Here is a 19363-nt window from a genome sequence, read left to right as displayed (position 1 = left end):
GCGAAGAGACATGGAGTCTGACCTGGTGTGGCATTTCGGCTCAGGACAGGAGTCACTTGTGCTGTCAGCTGATGTCACTTGACCACAGGGCTCAGAAAACCACTCTGTTATATCTCCCAGATAATTATCATGACTGAGACAGATGCAAATCTCACTTCCCTCCTAGTTCCCACCTCCCCGTCACATCGTTCTTTCTGCAGGAGAGCCCAGGGGCATAATGTTTTGGCATGCAAAGGATGCCTCAGAGGGCTCTCAAAAATAGGCAGCAAAGTCATGAGGCTTCCGAGGAACGCATATTAGCAGAGCTGTGGGAGCCAAAAATCCAGCGGGTGCATCCCATTCCTGGGGGCGGTGAAGCTGGAGCACCAAGCCTTGTTACTGCCTGTCAGCCAAGATCTGTGCACCCTCAGAGGCGTGAGTTGAAACTGCCCGAGGCTGCTTTTGACACAAGCACCCCCAAAGTGGGCGAAGAGCAGTGACAACAGGCGGGAGCACTGGTGGGAAGGGAATGCCCGACACCCAGAGTCGAGTGCAGGTTTTATCTCATGGCCACCCGAGGAGGTGGGAAGTTCTATCCCCTTCCTTAAGGAAGACTCATTTTCTGGAGCTGAGACCTGATTTTTATAAAGATGCCATGTCTGAGTATCCCCCATGGAGCCTGCAGGAGCCTGTGAGTGAGTGACATAGACCTACTCTGGTAAGGATGGGCCCCCAAGGAGGTACCTCTTTTACACATTAATTAATTGCTGATGTTGCAGCTCAAAAATCTGAATCCCCCCTGCTCATCAGAAAAAAGTGAGGTGTTGGTGGGCTTTCCTGGGGGCAGAGATTGAGCTGAACTGGGCAAGGGCTGCTTTGGACATTTGCTGATGCTCGTGCCTGCAATTGCTTTTCCCGTGCCCATTCCTGGATGTGATGCTGCTGCCGCCATCTGCGTTGTGATGCGGTGACGTCTGTCCTGCCGAGCCAGGCAGCTCCAAGGAGCCAGACAGGCACAGCCTCCACGCCTTACTAATTATTTGAACCAGACATGTCCACAATTTCCAGCTGGCAAAGGATTGGTCAGGGTCCATGCACCCCAAAAGCACCACCGAAACTCAGCTGTAATGCAGAGAGGCACCAGAGTGGAGCCAGGGCCAGGACATCGCTGCTCAGCCTGGGATTGCCTCATGTTGTCTGGCAGAGGGACCGGCTGCTCTGGCTCCTGTTGGATCTGCAGCCTTGCTTGGGGCTGTTTGGCTCAATGGCAGGGCTGGGGAGCTGCTGCTCAAAACACAGCCAGCAAGGGAGGTGGTTGGGGCTTGTGGAGGAATCTCCTTGTGCAGTGGAGGCATGTTGGGTGATGTTGCTGTGCCACTGGCTGTCACTTTGGGATGGGAACCTTGGCTCTGGGAGTGATGGAGAGGTGACAGCAGGGAGAAGGAAGGTGCTCCAGGGCTTTGCTGAGCCCATGGAGGAGAGGCAGAGAGGGTGTTTCTGCAGGATGCCACGTGTGTGACAGGATTTGACATGGACAGAGAGAGAAGCAGCAGGAGCTGCTCAGCCTGAGGGGATCCCTGGGGATACCTCATATTGCAGCTGTGTCAGCCTACAGCCATCCCACCCTGCAGGGAAGCACAAAGGAGGGGACATGCTACATCCTGGCAGCCATGCAGGGAAATTTGGGTAGAAATGGAGTTAGCTAAAGAAAAATTAACGGGTTTACACTTACTCAGGTTGCTGTAGCCCTTATTGGGGCAGTGAGTGACTCGGAATAGTCTGTAAGGCTCAGTTAGCAGCACCAGCATCAGCCCTGTTTTATGAAAGGATGAGCTGGATCTTAATGATGACAGATGTCCTTGGTTCTGGTTTTGTCTCTCACACAGCAGACAGCATCACCAGCATCATGTGAGGTCCCGTGCTTGACCCAGAGGGTGTCAGTGTGGGTGTCCTGCTGGTGAGCAGCTTGGCTTGTGAGATCCAAAGGACTCCAAAGGGAGGGCTCTTTTCTGCAAGACATCAAGCCAAGCTCCAGGTTCCTCTGCTGGTTCCTCTGCAGGCTTGGGGCTAGTAGGGATTGAAAAAGAAAAAAAAAAAAAAAAAAAGAAAGAAAATACACCAAATCTCCTTTTTAAATAGTTGAATGCAAATGGCCTGAAGAACAATAGCAGATGAAATGGCATTCAGAGCGGGTTTTAAAGCGCTTGGAACGTGGGTAGGATCAAAATCAGGTTAGTCTTTGGAGATGCAGACTCTGCAGCTTGCCAGGGTGTTTTTAAGCATGCTTTGATGTGTAGTTCAAACACTAGATTTGTCCTGGCAGACAGAAGCACTCACAAATTCATACACAGCCGTTCTCTCCCTCCCTCCTCCCCACTGTCCCCCATCTCATGAGATTATAATTTAGCTTCATTACGAAGGAGTTTTACTTTGTCCTGGTTTCAGCTGGGATAGAGTTAATTTCCTCCTTATTTAGAAGCTGTGTAAATCCCCCTCCTGGGTCTCTGCATTATGCTGAAATGAGTTTACAAACCTCGATGGAACCTTGCAGGCTCTCGGGGCGGCTGGAGAGCTTTGCCCCACACGCATGGCGGTGGCAGCTCCGTGATTTCTTGGCTTTGTTTAGGGGCCCTGTGGGTGTGTGTGGTGTTAAACCCACACTGCAAGCTGGAAGAGAAATCCTGCTGGCTCCGGCAGCTGCGCAAGTGGGGTGAGATGGACGTCTGTCCCCTGGAAGATGGCAATTATGGTAACGAGCTTCCCAACATCACTAACGCGCTTACGCAGAGCTCCGGTCACAGCCAAGGTGAGTCTGGGTAGGGAGTGGAAATCCAGCTGACAGCCACAGGGGTTGGGTCCAGGTCAAAACTCACCCCAAAGCTGAGAGAACTCGCTTCAGCTGCTGGTTATGCTTCTGCGAGTCATAGGAACACAAAATACTTGTCTTCACAGCCTCTGGTTTTATATATAATTGTTTGCTTCTTTGCTACAGGGTAAAGTTGCCTGTGTTTTGAGTTTAGAGACTGTTCTAAAGCAGTTTGACTTTGGGGTAGTTTAGTGCAGGTTTGGGCATGGAGTAATACAAGAAAACAGAATTGCTTGCCACAGAGCAGAGCTGAGCTCCGAAGTCCTGGCTGTAATGTGAGAGTGAGGAGCTGGAGATGGTGCAGAGCCCATTTCCCTGCCCTTAAGCCTCACTTAAAGGCTGTGATTCAGGTGGTAGGGAAGTCATTAGCCAGGAATGTTAACACAGTTCAAGTGCAGAGCACAGACAGAGCGATGTAGTTAAGGGGTTGTTCCTTAGTGCTAAAATAGTTTCTCAACCGCTGACAAAGCATTTGATCCCTTTAAGCACTCTTTCTCTTTCCTTTTGCCTGAAGTAGACATTAATTGAAAGTTATTGCTCTTCACATGCCTCTGTCTGCTGCACTGGAATTGCTCTTGGGTGTATTATGTGTGGCCAAAGTGGGTGGAGGAGAGGGGGACAGCAGCCATGCCACAGGGGAAACTTCATTCTTCAGGGTGGGGTTGGTCCTGCAGCAGCAGTTTGGGAGCGTGGCTGTCCTGCCAACCACGCCAGCCATGGCCAGGACCACATACCCGGCCTCCCTATCCTCTTCCTCAGGGAGCAGCTTAATTTAAACCTGGCCTTGCTCCATGTCCTGCATCAGTCCCAGGACTACCCCCTTGGTGTTCCCAGCTCTCCCAAGGATTTGCTCTGGCATTTGGGGAAGGTTGCTGGGGCTGAACAGGTCATTTTTTTTAGACCTGCAAGGGGTTCCCAAAGCACATGCCAGGGATGTCCCCTTCTCTTCTCCCTGTGCTCCTGCCTCTCCAAGAAGGGGACTGAAAGCAGCCCAGATCCTGGAGGTGTCCTGGGGTTCATGTTTGTGCATATGCAAATACTGCTCCAGATTGTTGACAGCCTCTTTTATTACTGAAGAACAGCTGATTCTTGAAATCCTTCCTGGTAAAGTGAGCAGCCTTGGTTCCCAACATACAAACACCTGTTTAATTTCTCTCCACCTCAGGGTGCCTGCAGCATTCCGGCTAATTGCTTGTTGCCATCGTTTCCGGAGCATGTTTACCCAGCCTCCCTGGATCAGCTTTGAACAGTGCCTTTTGTTTTCCACCCTTGAATGCATTTAACTCAGCCCCTCTTGTGGGTTGCAGGACCTTACATGGAACGTTGCAGCCCCTTTGGGGCTTCCCATTTTGCAGCCTGCCAGCTGTGTTTGGCCTTCATGATCCAGTGTGGCTGGAGTGATAGTGGGATTGCTCCAGACAGGTTTTTTCCTCACATCAAACCACTTGTCTTGATTGGTCTGGATGGGGTGAAATACTAATCCAGCATTTGGATTAGTATTTCAGTTTCAGAAATGCCCATGAAGTTACAGAGCAGCTCTGAAGAGGAGCAGATATCTGGTGCAGGGCAGCAGTGGGGTTTCAGATGATGCTGTCTCCTCCCTTCCAGCCCTCTCACAAGGCCCACAGAGGCTGCTGGGGGTGGTGGGTTGTTCCCCCAGTCACTGGGAGCAGCTGAGACACACTTGTGTGGTTCCCTTCGTGGCTTCATGTGCTGCTGATCTAAGAAGCTGCACTTCAGTGAAGCTGAGACTGTGTTGGAGCAGAGGAGGAGATCTCATGGTGCTTGCAGGGCAGTAATGCTGAGGAAGCCCAGTCCTGACCCAGGGGCAGCTGCCTGCGTGCTCAGTGTCACAGGGGAGGGAGCACACTGCCAGGTTTCAAGGCATCAGCCTTGTGTGTGACAGTGGATTGTGGTCACAAAAAATGGGTGGGTGGTGCCTGCCTCTTTTCTCACCCCTCTGACCAAGTCAGCTATTCTAGCAAATTACTTAGCAATGCCATCTGAGGAGACATTAGTCAGGAGAGGCATCCAAAGCCAGAGCCCATGTCCATCCCAGAAATTACTGGGGTGAGACCAGGTTTTGCTGTCATTGTAAAGGCAGAGCTGTGCCCAGGGAGGTCATGTCTGGGAGGAGGAACAGGCTCTTCCTGCCCCAGCAGGGCACTGATGTTTTTCTCTTTGCAGACTCCCTGGCCAGGCCCAGACGAACGGTGTTCACGCGGGCCATCGAGGGCTGTGACCTGCACTGGCAGGACAGCCACCTGCAGCGCATCATCAGCAGCGACTTCTACGTGTCCCCCTCCTACCAGCGGGAGGGGGAGAGCCTCCTCTTCAACTCCCAGGGACAGCCACTGTGGCTGGGTGAGCCTCCAAACCAGCAGCCCCTCTCATGGCCTGTGTGGGTTGGGTTTCTAATGGAAAGGAGTTACCTGAGGCTGCCCTGGGTCCTTGCAATTCCTGCATCCTCGACTGCAATTGCTACCCTGGCCCTTAGCCTGAGGAGTGGGGGGAGCAGAAGAATTCAGTGCCCACCCACACCCCAGCCACAATCCTTAGAGCAATCTCCACATATTTACAGTCTGGCCTTCTCTTGGGCAGTTTGGACCAAGCTCATCATGTCCCTTTTCATCCTGCCAGTGTTTAGCTGTCCCCAGAGCAACCTCTCATTGTTTCCACTACAGAGGGTCTGGACACTTAAAGTCTCTTGAAAATTGACTGCAAAGCACAGCTGTATCCTCCAGATTTTCTATTTCCTGCTCTCCCCTTCTTGTTAGTCTTCTCTTAAAGGCAATTAGCAGTCAGTACGATTAAGCCTCATGGGAACTTAAGGTGTACTGGGCCAGGCAAGCCCAGAGGCCTCCTCTGTTGTAGACTTTTAGCCCAAGTACCTCAAGCCACACAAATTCTCTCCTGCAAAGTCATGAGCCCAGGCAGATCTGTGGACCCATGTTGTTCCTTGTCTGGGATGAGAACGAGTGACATGAAGGGCTTGGGGGGCAGGGGGGAAACCTGGTGTGGCTGTCAGCCCTAAGACAGACCCCAAAATGGGGGACACAAGTCCCCACCCACCTCCAGGAAGGGGGAATTACTTAGCCCCTGCAGTCCAGGAGTTGAGTATATGAGCACAGAACAGGTCAAAGCCCACCACTGCACTGTTGTCCACTCCAGAAGCTGGGGTCTGCCACAAGGAAAGAGAATATTTAAAGTTGTCTAGAGATGTAGTTTCTGGAGTAGTAGGCACTAAGTTGCTGCTAATGCCAGGAGATAGGAAGGGCTCATATGTAGGCTGTTGGTACACTTTAGCTGGAGCAGGAGAGGATATTTCTGCTCTGGGAAGAGTTCTGGGCAGCTGCAGGCAGGAGGTCCCCTTCCCCCACAGCCACAGGCAGCAGTGGTGGGTTAATGCATCCATGGACTCCATCTAGAAGGGATATGGTGGCCACAGCTCCCCTCTCCTGAGCCTAATCTGGGTTCTGGTGAGCCCTTTTTCCCAGCTGGTTGGTGCATGTTATTTTTCTGATGTATTTGCCATGATTTTTGGATTTTGCGCTTTTGCTTTCTTGGCACCTCTTCAGGGACCCAGTGCTGGGAGAAGAGGGTGATTTGTCAGCAACTTCCCGTGATGAATTCAGTGAGAAGATGAATATTTCATCCATTTAGCAAATGAATAGAGGGAGCAACAAGAAGCTCTTTTACAGATGTGTTTGTTCTGAAATCTCCTCCTCATGTATTCCTTGTGGGTGACCTTTGGGATGTGGATACCCCATTTCTGGAGGTGGTTGTCTGCATTTCCACAGCTTTCTGAAGTCTTCCAGGAATAGACATTATCCCTCTATGATAACTTCAGATCTTCTGTGTTTGCCTGGGTTTTTTTCTCCCCTTGGTAGGACATTTTGAAAGAAAATGGAATTTTTGCTGCTTGTTATGCAGCATGTCATGTCATCTGCTCCTGCTAATTTCTCACTCAGTCATAATCCTCTCCACAGTTGCTTGTGATTTCAGGTGAGCAATAAGCAGCGGGAGCAGATGAATTCCTAAGCAACTGTGAGTCTTGGGAGGGGGTTTAGTGCAACTGTTCCTAATAATAAAACACCAGGTAGGAGAACTGCAGAAGAGACAGGATGTCTGCAGAGCTCCCTCCATGGAGGTGTTAAGGAGTCAGTTCAAAGCATCACCCCAAGTCTGCCAGTGCCCCCAGCACAGTGCTGGATGCCCAGCCTCACCCTGTGCCCCGAGAGCACTGAGAGAAATTGAGATAGGCCATGCAGATTTTAGGAGAAATGAGCGGCAGGACTGTAACAGCCTGTGTTGGAGCTGTGGTACTGCAGCAATGGTGTGTTGGAAATGCTGCCATTAGATAAACTTTGTGGAGGTGGGGATTTAGGTACTGACGTGGCTGCTGTGGGTTGAAAGTGGCAGGAGTCCCGTTAGTATTCCTGGTAGGCATCCTTTCCAGGAGCAGGGAGGAAGGGATGAATTCAAGACAGGAAGCAGGAGTTTATCTCAGGTGTGGGGCACGTGAGTAGAAGGTGGCCCATGAGTGCCATCCTGTCAATGCCTGTGGTTCAGCCATGCCCCTGTTCCTTGCCTTGCAGAACACGTCCCCACAGCCTGTGCTCGGGTGGATGCGCTGCGCTCCCACGGCTATCCCAGAGAGGCTCTCCGACTCACTGTTGCCATCATCAACACCCTGCGACTGCAGCAGCAAAGGCAGCTGGAAATATATAAGCATCAGAAGAAAGGTATGGGTAGAGCTATGTGACAAGTGTCTTGTGACATTTGGCTGGGGTATCTCGGTTGGAAATATCTTTTCCACTTTGACGAGGCAAACATCCAGCCTGGATGGGCAACGATGTTTTGAGGGGATTTAGGAATAAAACGAGGAAGTACCATCTTAGGAAGGAGGGTCAGGTGTCTCAGGAAGTATTTAAGGGGGTTGCTAGGGCATGTAGGAAAAAAATTTGAGATGTCAAAGCTCAGTTCGAACTTAATTTGGCAACTTTTGTAAAGGATAATAAAAAAATGTTTTTACAAATATATTAACTGCAAAAGGAAGGGTAAGACCAACCTTTGTTCTCTACTGGATGGGAGGGAACTCAGTAAGTGCAGATGAGGAAAAGGTGGAAATGCTTAACACCTTCTTTGCCTCAGTCTTTAGTGGGAAGATGGCTTGTCGTCAGGACAGCTGTCCTCCTGGGCTGGTAGATGGTATCAGGGAGCAGAATGTCCCCATGTTAACCAGGAGGAGGCAGTCAGAGAACTGCTGAGCTGCTTGGATGTTCATAAATCCATGGCCCAGATGGGATCCATCCCAGGGTGATGAGAGAGCTGGCAGATGAGCTTATGAAGCCGCTCTCCATCATTTACCAACAGTCCCGGCTCACTGGTGAGGTCCCAAATGTCTGGAAGCTGGCAATTGTGACACCCATTCACAAAAAGGGTAGGAAGGAGGGTCCTGGTAATTATAGGCCAGTTAGCCTGACCTCAGTACCTGGTAAGGCTATGGAACAGTTTATATTAAGTGTAATCACACAGCACGTACAGCCAGCATGGGTTTAGGAGGGGTAGGTCATGTTTGACCAACCTGGTCTCCTTTCATGACCAGGTGACCTGCAGGAAAGGCTGTGGATGTTGTGTACCTGGACTTCAGCAAGGCCTTTGACACTGTCTCCCACAGCACACTCCTGGAAAAGCTGCAGCCCATGGCTTGGACAGGAGCACTCTGTGCTGGGTTAGGAGCTGGCTGGATGGCTGGGCTCAGAGAGTGGTGGTGAATGGTGCTGCATCCAGCTGGGGCCGGTCACCAGTGGTGTCCTCAGGGGTCTGTGCTGGGACCAGTTATGTTCAATATTTTTATTGATGACATGGATGAGGGGATTGAGTCTTTCATTAGTAAATTTGCAGATGACACTAAGCTGGGAGTGTGTGTCAATCTATTGGAAGGTAGGAGACTCTGCAGAGAGACCTGGAACAGTTTGATGGATGGGCAGAGTCCAGTAAGATGAAGTTTAATAAGTCCAAGTGCCAAGTGCTGCATTTTGGCCACAATAACCCCCTGCAACACTATAGGCTGGGGATGGTGTGGCTGGACAGTGCCCAGGCAGAAAGGACCTGGGGGTTCTGGTCAACAGCGAGCTGAACGTGAGCCAGCAGTGTGCCCTGGTGGCCAAGAAGGCCATCCTGGCCTGTATCAGGAACAATGTGGCCAGCAGGAGCAGGGAGCAGTGTGGCACCGGTGAGGCCACACCTCGAGTGCTGTGTCCAGTTCTGGCCCCTCAGTTTGGAAAGGACATTGAGACACTTGAGCGTGTCCAGAGGAGGCAGCGAGGCTGGTGAGGGGCTTGGAACACAAACCCTGTGAGGAACGACTGAGGGAGCTGGGGGTGTTTAGCCTGGAGAAAAGGAGACTCAGGGGTGAGCTTATCACTCTCTACAAGTCCCTGAAAGGTGGCTGCGTTCAGGTGTGGTTGGTCTCTTTCTCCAGGCAGCAACTGACAGAACCAGAGAACACAGTCTCAAGCTGCATCAAGGGAAATCTAGGTTGGGTATTAGGAAGAAGTTTTTTGTGAAAGGGTGATAAAATTCTGGAATGGGCTGCCCAGGGAGGTGATGGAGTCACCATCCCTGGATGTGTTTAGGAGAAGACTGGATGTGGCACTCAGTGCCATGGTTTAGTTGAGGCGTTAAGGCATGGGTTAGACTCGGTGATCTTGAAGGTCTGTCTCTTCCAGCCTAGTGATTCTGTGATTCTGTAACAGAATTGTGCTGCCCCACTCAGAGTGGCAGAGATGGGCAGCGCTGCAGGGGACTGCTTATGTCCTAGGAAGACAAACTGAGTTGCTTGAGCCAAGTTGAGTTGATACCCACATACTCAGGACACAGCTGCCCAAATGCTGTCTTCAGGCTGCTGCAGTAGGGATGTTCTTGTTCCCACTGTTGTTGTGTCTGGTTGCCTGTAAGGCAAGATCTGCCTGCATTGAAGAGGAGCTGCCTGACTGCTGAGCAGCAGTAACTGGCTGTGTGTGCTACTTCCACCTTGCATTTCCTGAGTCAATGTACCAGGAGACAAGCCCAGTGTTCCTCCTTTTGCAGTTGCAATTGGAAGGGAGCTGGGGTCAGTTACTGCAGTGCTGCTGAAGGTCAGCGACTCCTGGTCCTTGCCAGCTCAGCCAGCTTGAGATCACCAAAAGATGACATTTTAAGAATCACTGGAAGTCTTGATCATCTCAGGAGAGATTTCTGCTTGTGTTTCACGAACATCCAGGCTACCATTGCAAATTGGTCCATGAGCTGCAGGTCTGGCATTATAGACCTTTTCTTTGGGACTATGCAGACCCTCATGTTCTCCTGGAACAGAGAATGAGTCTCTGCATCTTATTGGCCTTAGGGACACCTTTTTTTGTGTCTGTGCCTGCTCCCTCAGTTGTCTGTGCAGAGTGGCTTCTTCTTGCCCTCATGAACTACCATGCCAGAGTTGGCCCTAGAGGTTCCTGTTGGATGCAAGTTGTGGGATAAGAAAAGTCCTCTGGTCTCAGAAACCTCTCTGGGTGCAGAACTTGTCTTTAAATTCCTTACTTTTACTGTTCTATTTTATCCAGAACTGCTGCAGAGAGGAGCAACAACCATCACCAACCTGGAGGGCTGGGTAGGCCACCCTCTGAACCCCATCGGCTGCCTCTTTCTCACCCTGACCGAAGCTTGTAGATTAGAAGAGGAAAATTGCCTTGAAATTTCAGGTACCAAGTGTTCCTCCTGGATCCCTTCCCGGTGTCTGTGGCTGAGGTGGGTGCAGATCTGGGGCTCTGGACACCTGGACTCTGAGTCCCCCCTCTCGGCCTTGGCAGGAGCACCAGGGCAGAACTGTAGAGAAGGAAGGTAGTGAGTAGAGAGAAATAGAATTTTCTCAGCCCCAGGGTTTGCAGCCAGAGCAGAGAAGGTCCAAGGGAAGACTCTGGTGTCAGCTGTGCACCCTGTTGCATGTGTCTTGGGTCTCTTGCATCTCCTGGTGAGAGCAGGAAAGGATGGTGAAGCCCACATCTCCCTCAGGGAGCTTTCATCTGTCGTTTCTGGGTAACCAAAAGCAGGCAGGAAGGGAAGTGTGGGTCTTGCTTCTGAAATGAGAGATTTTTCTCTGCAATGATTCTGCTGTCTGGGAAGACTCTTGTAACCCCACTGCATCTCCTCTCCCTCCTTTCAGACGCTGGGGACTCCAAACCACCAGTGTATCAACATGTGCCCGTTGTGACCGGCAGCCAGGACGGTGACGAGTCCTACCTGTCCCTGGCCTTAGAGGTGGCCCTGATGGGGATGGGTCAGCAGAGAGTGATGCCCGAAGGCCTCTATGCCCAGGACAAGGTGTGCCGCAATGAGGAGCAGATCATTGCCCGCCTGCAGGACCTGGAGCTGGACCCGGTGCTGGTGCAGACCCTGCGGAAGCAGTGCATCTTGCTGCTGGAAGGTGGGGCCTTGGCTCATCTAGCTGACTTTTGTGTCTTAGCTGAGTGTTGGTAACATCTCTGAGGTGCCTTTTTCAAAATTTACGCACATCCTGCTTCTTCCTCTCTGGATGTGGTGCAGAGCCTGTAGGATGGCTGCTCTGCCCCATCACCTGGAAAAGCAAGGGTTTGTTGGCATCCCTAGAAAAAGACCAAGTCAGAGGCAATATGGAGAAGGGTGCTGAGCACATGGCTTCAGTTTCTTATTTTCTTTTAGAAAAGGAAAGAGCATCCCTGGATCCAACTTGAGTAACAGGGAGTTGAACAGCAGATCCTCAGAGCTTTGGGGTGGTCCAGACCCCAGCCACGGATCCTGCTGTGCTAATTATGGCTGATGGGCTCTGCTTCTGCCTAGGTGGTCCCTTCAGCGGCTTGGGAGAAGTCATCCACCGGGAGAGCGTCCCCATGCACACCTTTGCCAAATACCTGTTCTCTGCCCTGCTGCCCCACGATGCTGACCTGGCATACAAGCTGGCTTTGCGGGCCATGAGGTTGGTGCATGTTTAATTCTGTCTCTGCTCCCCTTTTTGCCTCTCTCCTGTGCTTGTTGGGAAGCTGGGATGCTTTGCAACTTTAGAGCAAGGATGGGAGTGGAGACAGGCTTGGAGCTTGCTGTCCGTGGGATCTTTTGCAGTGTGTAGGACCACTGGGCACAGCAGCAGTGCAAAGAGGTTCCTGCTCTCCATTTGGGTGATTCCTGGTTTATAAACTCCATTTGTACAGATTTGTATGGGTCCAATAATGTCTGCTGGCCCAGCCCTCCACCCAGCCACTCACTCCAGGCTGGACCTGCCTGCCCCTGTGACAGGGACATCCTCTGCCAGAGCAGGTCCCAGGCACACACAGGACTGTCATCTGCCTTCTGTCTGCCAGGCCTCGGGCACCCTGCAGCCCTCCCTGCCTGCAACAAGGGCTGTTATCCTGGCACAGATGGGTGGATGGTTTGCCCCAGCCTCCAGGGTGTCACAGAGCCAGGTGGAGAACACAGTTGCATGCTGTTCTCCATTAAAACCCATCTCTGTCTCTGGGACTGGGGTAACAGCTGATGCTGAGAGCTGCCCTATCTCCTTCCCCAGTCCATGACACACTTCAAACATCAGCCTGTGTATTGTTTTGACAGGGACTGGGTGGGTCTTGGAAAAGCTGGAATTTCCTAAACAAGTCAATGCTTGGAGCACTGTCAACTCCAGAACATCCCAGTGCTCTCTCCCTCTTACCACCATTATAAATAAGTCCTGGCCCAGAGCATTGCCTTTTTTCAGCATTTCCTCAGTGAAATGGAATGGGTCATCTCTCTCCAACACTGGGGGGAAGTTTGAAATCCCCCTATTCTGGAAAGAGCTGCTCAGGAGGCAGCCAGTCCTAATAAGCAGCCAAAGGCCTCTGTGGTGTATGGAAACACCATGTCCTGGCCGACCTGAGACCTCTGGCCATTGAACAGGACTGAGGGCCCCAGGGATGCCATCTGTTAATGCCCATCCCCTGCTTCCAGCTAGGACTCCCTGTCTTGGGGTATCTGTGTCCAAGGCTGGAAAAGTTGGGCTTTTGCTGCCCTGTGGTTACCTCAGGCCTCCAAGTGAGGATAGCAGACATTTGGAAGCTCTTCATGTCCTGGCTGCAGTTTCCTTCCTGCATAACTAGCCATCAAGTTAGCAACACCAGCACCAACTCAGGGGTTTAGGATTTGTCACCATGGCTGGTGACATGAGAATCCTGCTCCCCTTCTTCAGTCTTGCTTCTCCTACGGGTTTTCCAAGCTTTTGGATGTGCCCACAAAAATAGGCAACCTAACCTGGCTCTAGAGGCCCTGGAGAAATGTGCTGCTGCTTCTGATCATAACCAAGCATTTTAAGAAGAACCAGATGATACTGTCAGGAGTTCTGCCGGGTGCTTTGACATGAAAGGAGCAGGAGGGGAGGAGGGATTTTACTTTTTTTCCTTCCTTTTTATTTTTCTCTGAGGTCTGTGCTTTTCCTTACAAGTTTATAAATCACTCCATGGATCTTTCTCCCCCCTTTCAAGTCAGTCTCAGATTGATCCCTGTGCCCATGTGCTGAGCACGCAGCCTGGGGAGCCACACACGTGCACAGCAGCAGGATGTGTTCAAAGGCATTGCTGCAGGCAGCTGCCTGAAGGCAGCCCCTGCCTCGCCTTGGCAGCACCTCAGGGACAGGAGGTGAGGCTGGGGCTGGGCTGGGCTCTGATGGTGCCTCCTCCTGCTTGCCCTTCAGGTTGCCTGTCCTGGAGACCACGGCCCCATCCGGCGACGTGACTCACCCTCACCACCTGGTGTCGGTGGTGCCCAGCAGGTACCCGCGCTGGTTCACCCTGGGGCACCTGGAGTCACAGCAGTGTGAGCTCGCCTCCACCATGCTCACGGCAGCCAAAGGTTGGTGGCAGGGCAGTTCTGGGAGAGGGTTGGTGGGATGATGGTGCTCAGGGGCATGGAAGAGTTTTTTCTGGAGAGAGGAGGGAGCTCTTGCTTCTGCTGGCACTGGCAGAGACTGGCTGGGTGCCCCACTGGCCCCAGAGGTGCCCCACTAGCAACCTGCTGTGGGCAGGGCACGATGAGCTGGCCTTGAGAATCTGGGGTTTCTGGGATTCTTGTCCTAAAGGGCTCATGGTCCAGCCAGGCAGGATGGGAATTTCCAGTGAGGTGCAGGCAGGCCTTGCAGCCATGGTGCTGCAGGTCCTGGGTAGTGCCCCACGTGATGCAGGACCATGCCTGCTCTGCAGCACAGCCAGCTGCCAGCCCAGCAGTCCCTGCCAGGCATGTCATGAGGTCATGCCATGGTTTAGTTTGAAGCTGTTTATCCTTTCACCTCTGCTTTGTCTCTTCCATCCTGTGGTGATGATCCTGCACGGGCTGTGGGAGAGAGAAGAGCTCCCTGTGCACCAAACCAAAAGTGGCTTTTGTTGGATATGGAACCAGCAGTGCTGGGTAGGACACTTTGGTCCCGGCTGCAAGGGGCTCGTGAAAGACCTCATTGGTCTCTTGCACCTCTTCAGTTTCTGCCCAGGCACTATTATGGAGGAGAGCACAGGCTTTTCATGAGACATCCTCCTGGCCAGAAACCGACCCCATCAGGGTGGCAAGAGTCTTGTATCCCATGAGGGTCAGTGAGCCAAGCAGTTACCACTGCCCTCTGATGTCCTGGTGCTGCCACCCTGACAGGGAATGTTTTTCTTTCCCAGTGAGAGGGAAGGGAAATGAGCTGTCAGAAAGCTCCAACCTTGCTGCCTTGCAAGCCTCTTCTCTCCTTCCAGCCTCTTTCTCTAGGCTGCTTTACCAGGGCTGATGGTGTTCTGCCCGTTTTGCAGTGCTCAGATGAAGAGCTGGTACTTGGCTTATCCTTCAGGTATTTTTCTCCCTTCCAGTGCCTAATGGGATGAGGTTTTTATGCTGGGGATGTAGGGCTGTTGGATTGCATTTGTTTTTCCAACTATCCCCTTCCTCAGGTGTTCCCCTGCTGCAGCATGTCCCAGTGTGATCCTGCAGCCTCTCTTCCCCACGCCCCTACGAGCCATTTTAGGGAGGCTTGGATTTTGGTGGCAATGCAAGCGGCTGTGGTGGGTGGCAGGTGATATCTTTAGCTATGAGTCACCCGAGATGTCTCCGTGTGTCCAGGTGCAGCACTGGGTTTTTCACTGCTGTGCATGATTTGGTTGTCTTTGCATGAGGTTCATCTGCTCAGTCTATTAGTGGGAGTAGAAATGAAGCTGGAACCTAATGTGGCATGTTAGAACCTCTGGTCTGCACATATCCCAAAGGTCCCACTCCCCACACTGTGTCCCACAGGCACTGATAGGAGGATAGGTGCAGATCATGATATTAATATGCCTTGATGTGTCCCTCTTCCAAGATCCTGCCCCATCTCCTGGTGCCATCATATATCCTAGCACCCACAACCTCCTGTAGCAGGAGTACTGCAGCACCGTTGGGTACTGTGCCACAACCCCCTTCTCTGGGGATAGCTCAGCCTGTCTCAGTTGTGAGTGCTGTGTGCCTGACCTGGGACATGGAGGACCAAGGTGCAGCAAGTCTGGGTATACCCAGCCCAGCCTTGCAGAGGGAACTTGCTGGGCAAGACAGTGTGTGTGCAGCAAACAGCTTTTCCTCTTCTTCCTAATGTTCCTGGATGAAGACTGATGTTTTTGCAGCCATGCAATACTAGGCATCTCCCCAAGCCCCTCCTTTTCTGGGAAGATGCTACTCTACAGCTGTCAAACTTGCAGCCAGGGTGGAACGTCCAGGTGCCTGGAGATGTCTGCTAAAGACAGGACGTGTCTGGGATCACTCAGGTTTGTTTGTCCTCTCTGTGAGAGGATGAACTTGAGTGAGGACGCTTGCTGTAGGATGTATCACTTCCTGGGGAGGGTGCTCCATTTTAGACTGTTGGACTGCAGGGCCTGATCCAGCATCACTGTGTGTCCCTCTGTGTGTGTGTCCAGAGGGGCTGGCTGTGGTGCAGGCAAGAGATGGGGCTCCAAGGCAAGTTGGGGGGGTGTCTGAGCCATCTGACCGTTCTTGCTTGCTCCCAGGGGACATGCTGCGCCTACGCACGGTGCTGGAGGCCATCCAGAAAAACATCCACTCCTCCTCCTTGATCTTCAAGCTGGCTCAGGATGCATTCAAGATTGCTACGCCAGCTGACAGCAACTCTGACACGACACTGCTCAACGTGGCGCTGGAACTGGGGCTCCAGGTATGGGATGATGCTGGGGGTATTGGTGGCCCTTCAGCCCCTCTTGCTGTGGCAGCCGTGCTGGTTATGGTCTTCGCCAAGCAAGGCGTCCCCTGTGGATGGAGTAAATTGATCCCTGCATGGTCCTGAGCAGGGGACCTCAGCCCTGGGAAACCCCTGTGCTCACTGTGGTTTGGGTGGAGGTGAGGCAGTGCCAGGTAGGTGGTAGCCCGTTGAACCAGGGGGATTTTTGGGGAGCACTGCTCTGTTGGGTGGCCTCACTAGAGCCCTGCAGGGCAGCCAGTCACCCCAAGTTTGCCTCGCAGGTGATGCGCATGACGCTGTCCACGCTCAACTGGCGGCGGCGGGAGATGGTGAGGTGGCTGGTGACGTGTGCTACTGAAGTGGGTGAGTTCCATGTGCGCTGGGGGATCTGGCCTGCATGCAGTGGGAGCAGGGCTGGGCATGGAGATCCTTGGGTCATGCCTAGTCCTGAGCATCTGAGTTCTCCCGAGTCTCTCATTTCTTCTTGGGTAACTAAATTTACCTCAGAGCACCAGTTGACAGGGTTGGGACTGCAGCAGTGGCCAGTTTTGAGACTTGGATGGGTGCCCTGTACCTGGCCAAGGCCAGTGGTGGTCTCTGTGCCCTGCAGCATGGCAGTGTGGGTTGGCCTCTGCCTGTCCCCCTCTGCCCTGTCCCCCTTGGGGCAGAGTGAGGGACCGGGCTGTTTTTGCCCTGTCTCTGGGTCTCAGAGGAGCCCCATAAATTCAGTCAGGTCCCTGGGATATGCTGTGACCCCGGTCTTTTCTTGCAGGAGTGAGGGCCCTGGTGAGCATCCTGCAGAGCTGGTACTCACTGTTCACTCCCACGGAAGCCACCAGCATTGTGGCGGCCACAGTGATGTCCCACAACACCATCCTGCGCCTGAGCCTGGACTACCCACAGCGGGAAGAGCTGGCCAGCTGTGCCCGCACCCTGGCCCTGCAGTGCGCCATGAAGGACCCCCAGAACTGCGCCCTGTCTGCCCTGACCCTCTGCGAGAAGGACCACATCGCCTTCGAGACCGCCTACCAGATCGTCATTGACGCCGCCTCCACCGGCATGACCTACACCCAGCTCTTCACCATCGCCCGCTACATGGAGCACCGGGGCTACCCACTCCGAGCCTTCAAACTGGCCTCCTTGGCCATGACTCATCTCAACCTGGCCTACAACCAGGACACGCACCCAGCCATCAATGATGTGCTCTGGGCCTGCGCCTTGAGCCACTCTCTGGGCAAAAACGAGCTTGCGGCCATCATCCCGCTGGTGGTGAAGAGCGTGCACTGTGCCACGGTGCTCTCGGACATCCTTCGCCGCTGCACCATGACAGCGCCAGGGCTGGCCGGCATCCCTGGGCGCAGGAACTCGGGGAAGCTGATGTCCACTGACAAAGCCCCCCTGCGGCAGCTGCTGGACGCCACGATAAGCGCCTACATCAACACCACCCACTCCCGGCTCACCCACATCAGCCCACGGCACTATGGGGAGTTCATCGAGTTCCTCAGCAAGGCCAGGGAGACCTTCCTCCTGGCACAGGACGGGCACATACAGTTCGCCCAATTCATTGACAATCTTAAACAAATCTACAAAGGCAAGAAAAAACTGATGCTGCTGGTGCGAGAACGGTTTGGGTGAGCCCCGGCTCCTGCCATGCTCACTGGCAGGGTCTGGCCGCAGCAAGGGGACTCGGGAGAGAAGAAGGAAGGAAAGTGGAGATCAGCTTCCCCCCATCGGCAGAGGCTGCTCTGTTCTGGTCTTCTGTTTCTTTTTCTTTTTTTTTTTTGTTTGTTTGTTTTCTTTCTTTTTTTTTTTTTTCTTTTAGTGTTACTCTTTCTTGGATTTAACCATTTCACACACTGAGAGGATCCAGAGATTCCTTGGGCACAAACCAAAAGGCAACCACGGGGAAAAAGGATGGTTTACTCAGCCCCCTGCCCTCCCTTGCCAATACCAAAAGTTAACCTGGAAATCTAATACCTCTTTCCTGAAGGACGTGGTCGCTGGAGGGATATGAAGGTTGCAAAGTGAAAAATCTTTAAAATTAAGTGGGGAATTTAATGAAGCAAAACAAAACAAAACAAAAAAAGGAAAAAAAAGCAAGCAAAGAAACCTGCGACACTAGAACCTCATGCGTCACCAAAAGCAATGGCTTTGCAGAGCGCTTCTCCCGCCCGCCCGAGACATGCAAACTCCTCTATTTGTGAAGATACTTCAATAAAAACAAGTAAAAGTAACTGTTCTCAGGGATTGCTTACTAAAAGTAACACAAAAAAAAAGCATTTATGATACTGTAAATACTATAGTATATGTGTCAATTATTAAATTGTAAAGTTATAATTATTTATAATTCTGTCTTTTATTTGGGGGATACTTGAAATTGTTGTGGGCTGGGGCGATTATTTTTATTATTGCTATTATTATTATTATTGTTATTATTATTAAAACTATTATTTAAAAAACCCACACAAAACCACAGACAAAAAGAGGAGGAGGCACGCGAACATTTCTCAGGTTCCCATGGCATCGTCAGCAGCAAGAAGGGTGTGGGGGGGAGGCGAACATCTACTCGACTCACAGCCCTGGGACAGATGGACGGACAGATGGATGGAGGAGCAGCAGCCCAGCAAAGGAAAGGAACTCGGGGCGATGCTCACACGGACACATGCAGATGCTGGCGATGGAGGACTCGGCCCATCGCAGGGCAGGTGCAGGGTGTGAGTGCCTGGGCGGGCACCGGGGCTGCCTTCGGGGGAGGGAGGGGCAGCCGCGTCACCCTCCTGCACCATTCCCAGCTCATTCCAGCTCCGTGGTGCAGCCAAGGCTGGGCCCGTCCCAGCTCACCCGGCCCTGGGGGCACACTCCAGCCCCGGGCCAGTGGCTCTTCAGTTTTGGTTCATTTCTTTGCCAGCAGGTTGGGAGGGCTGGGGGGGGCCAGGGCCGGTCTGGATGGTGACTTGTAGTTGGGGAACGCACGTTAGTTATCTGCTGTCTGGTTTAATTTTTTGGCAAGTGACTTGTGTCCGCGCTCTGGCCAGGAACCCAATTGTACTCGGTCTGTGTCGCCACCGAAATAGCAGTCTTCAACCAGTCTGTTTCTCTCTTTTTTTCCTTCCCTTTTTTTTTTTTTTTTTTTTTTTTGCGTGCGTGCGTGTATGTGTGTGTGCGACCTCTTCATCTGATGTTTAATAATAAAAGGGATGAACGTTACCGCCTGTGTCTTTCCTGCCTTTCTCTGATGTCGGGGGGGTCACCACACTTGTGCAGTGTTGCAGCCCCCTGTGGTAGCCAGC

General features: G+C 52.4%; 1 protein-coding gene across 1 annotated transcript in view; it reads left to right on the top strand.

Moving 5' to 3' along the window:
• The window catches only part of ZSWIM5 (zinc finger SWIM-type containing 5), a 97031-nt gene extending 78611 nt beyond the window's left edge, over positions 1-18420 (top strand). Inside the window, exons 5-14 of the mRNA XM_071436592.1 lie at positions 2606-2785; positions 5033-5209; positions 7444-7590; positions 10447-10584; positions 11046-11306; positions 11699-11834; positions 13575-13732; positions 15886-16049; positions 16355-16436; positions 16846-18420. Of these exons, the coding sequence (XP_071292693.1) occupies positions 2606-2785; positions 5033-5209; positions 7444-7590; positions 10447-10584; positions 11046-11306; positions 11699-11834; positions 13575-13732; positions 15886-16049; positions 16355-16436; positions 16846-17708 (2306 nt within the window). The 3' untranslated portion in view covers positions 17709-18420. The remainder of the gene's footprint in view (positions 1-2605; positions 2786-5032; positions 5210-7443; positions 7591-10446; positions 10585-11045; positions 11307-11698; positions 11835-13574; positions 13733-15885; positions 16050-16354; positions 16437-16845) is intronic.
• Positions 18421-19363: the final 943 nt, after the last annotated feature.

The sequence above is a fragment of the Agelaius tricolor genome, unplaced genomic scaffold, assembly GCF_023055355.1.
Source record: "Agelaius tricolor isolate 1412-34295 unplaced genomic scaffold, bAgeTri1.0.p SCAF_11, whole genome shotgun sequence".
Taxonomy (NCBI): domain Eukaryota; kingdom Metazoa; phylum Chordata; class Aves; order Passeriformes; family Icteridae; genus Agelaius; species Agelaius tricolor.
The sequence above is the reverse complement of the archived record's forward strand: the minus strand, read 5'-3'. Positions and strand labels throughout refer to the sequence as shown.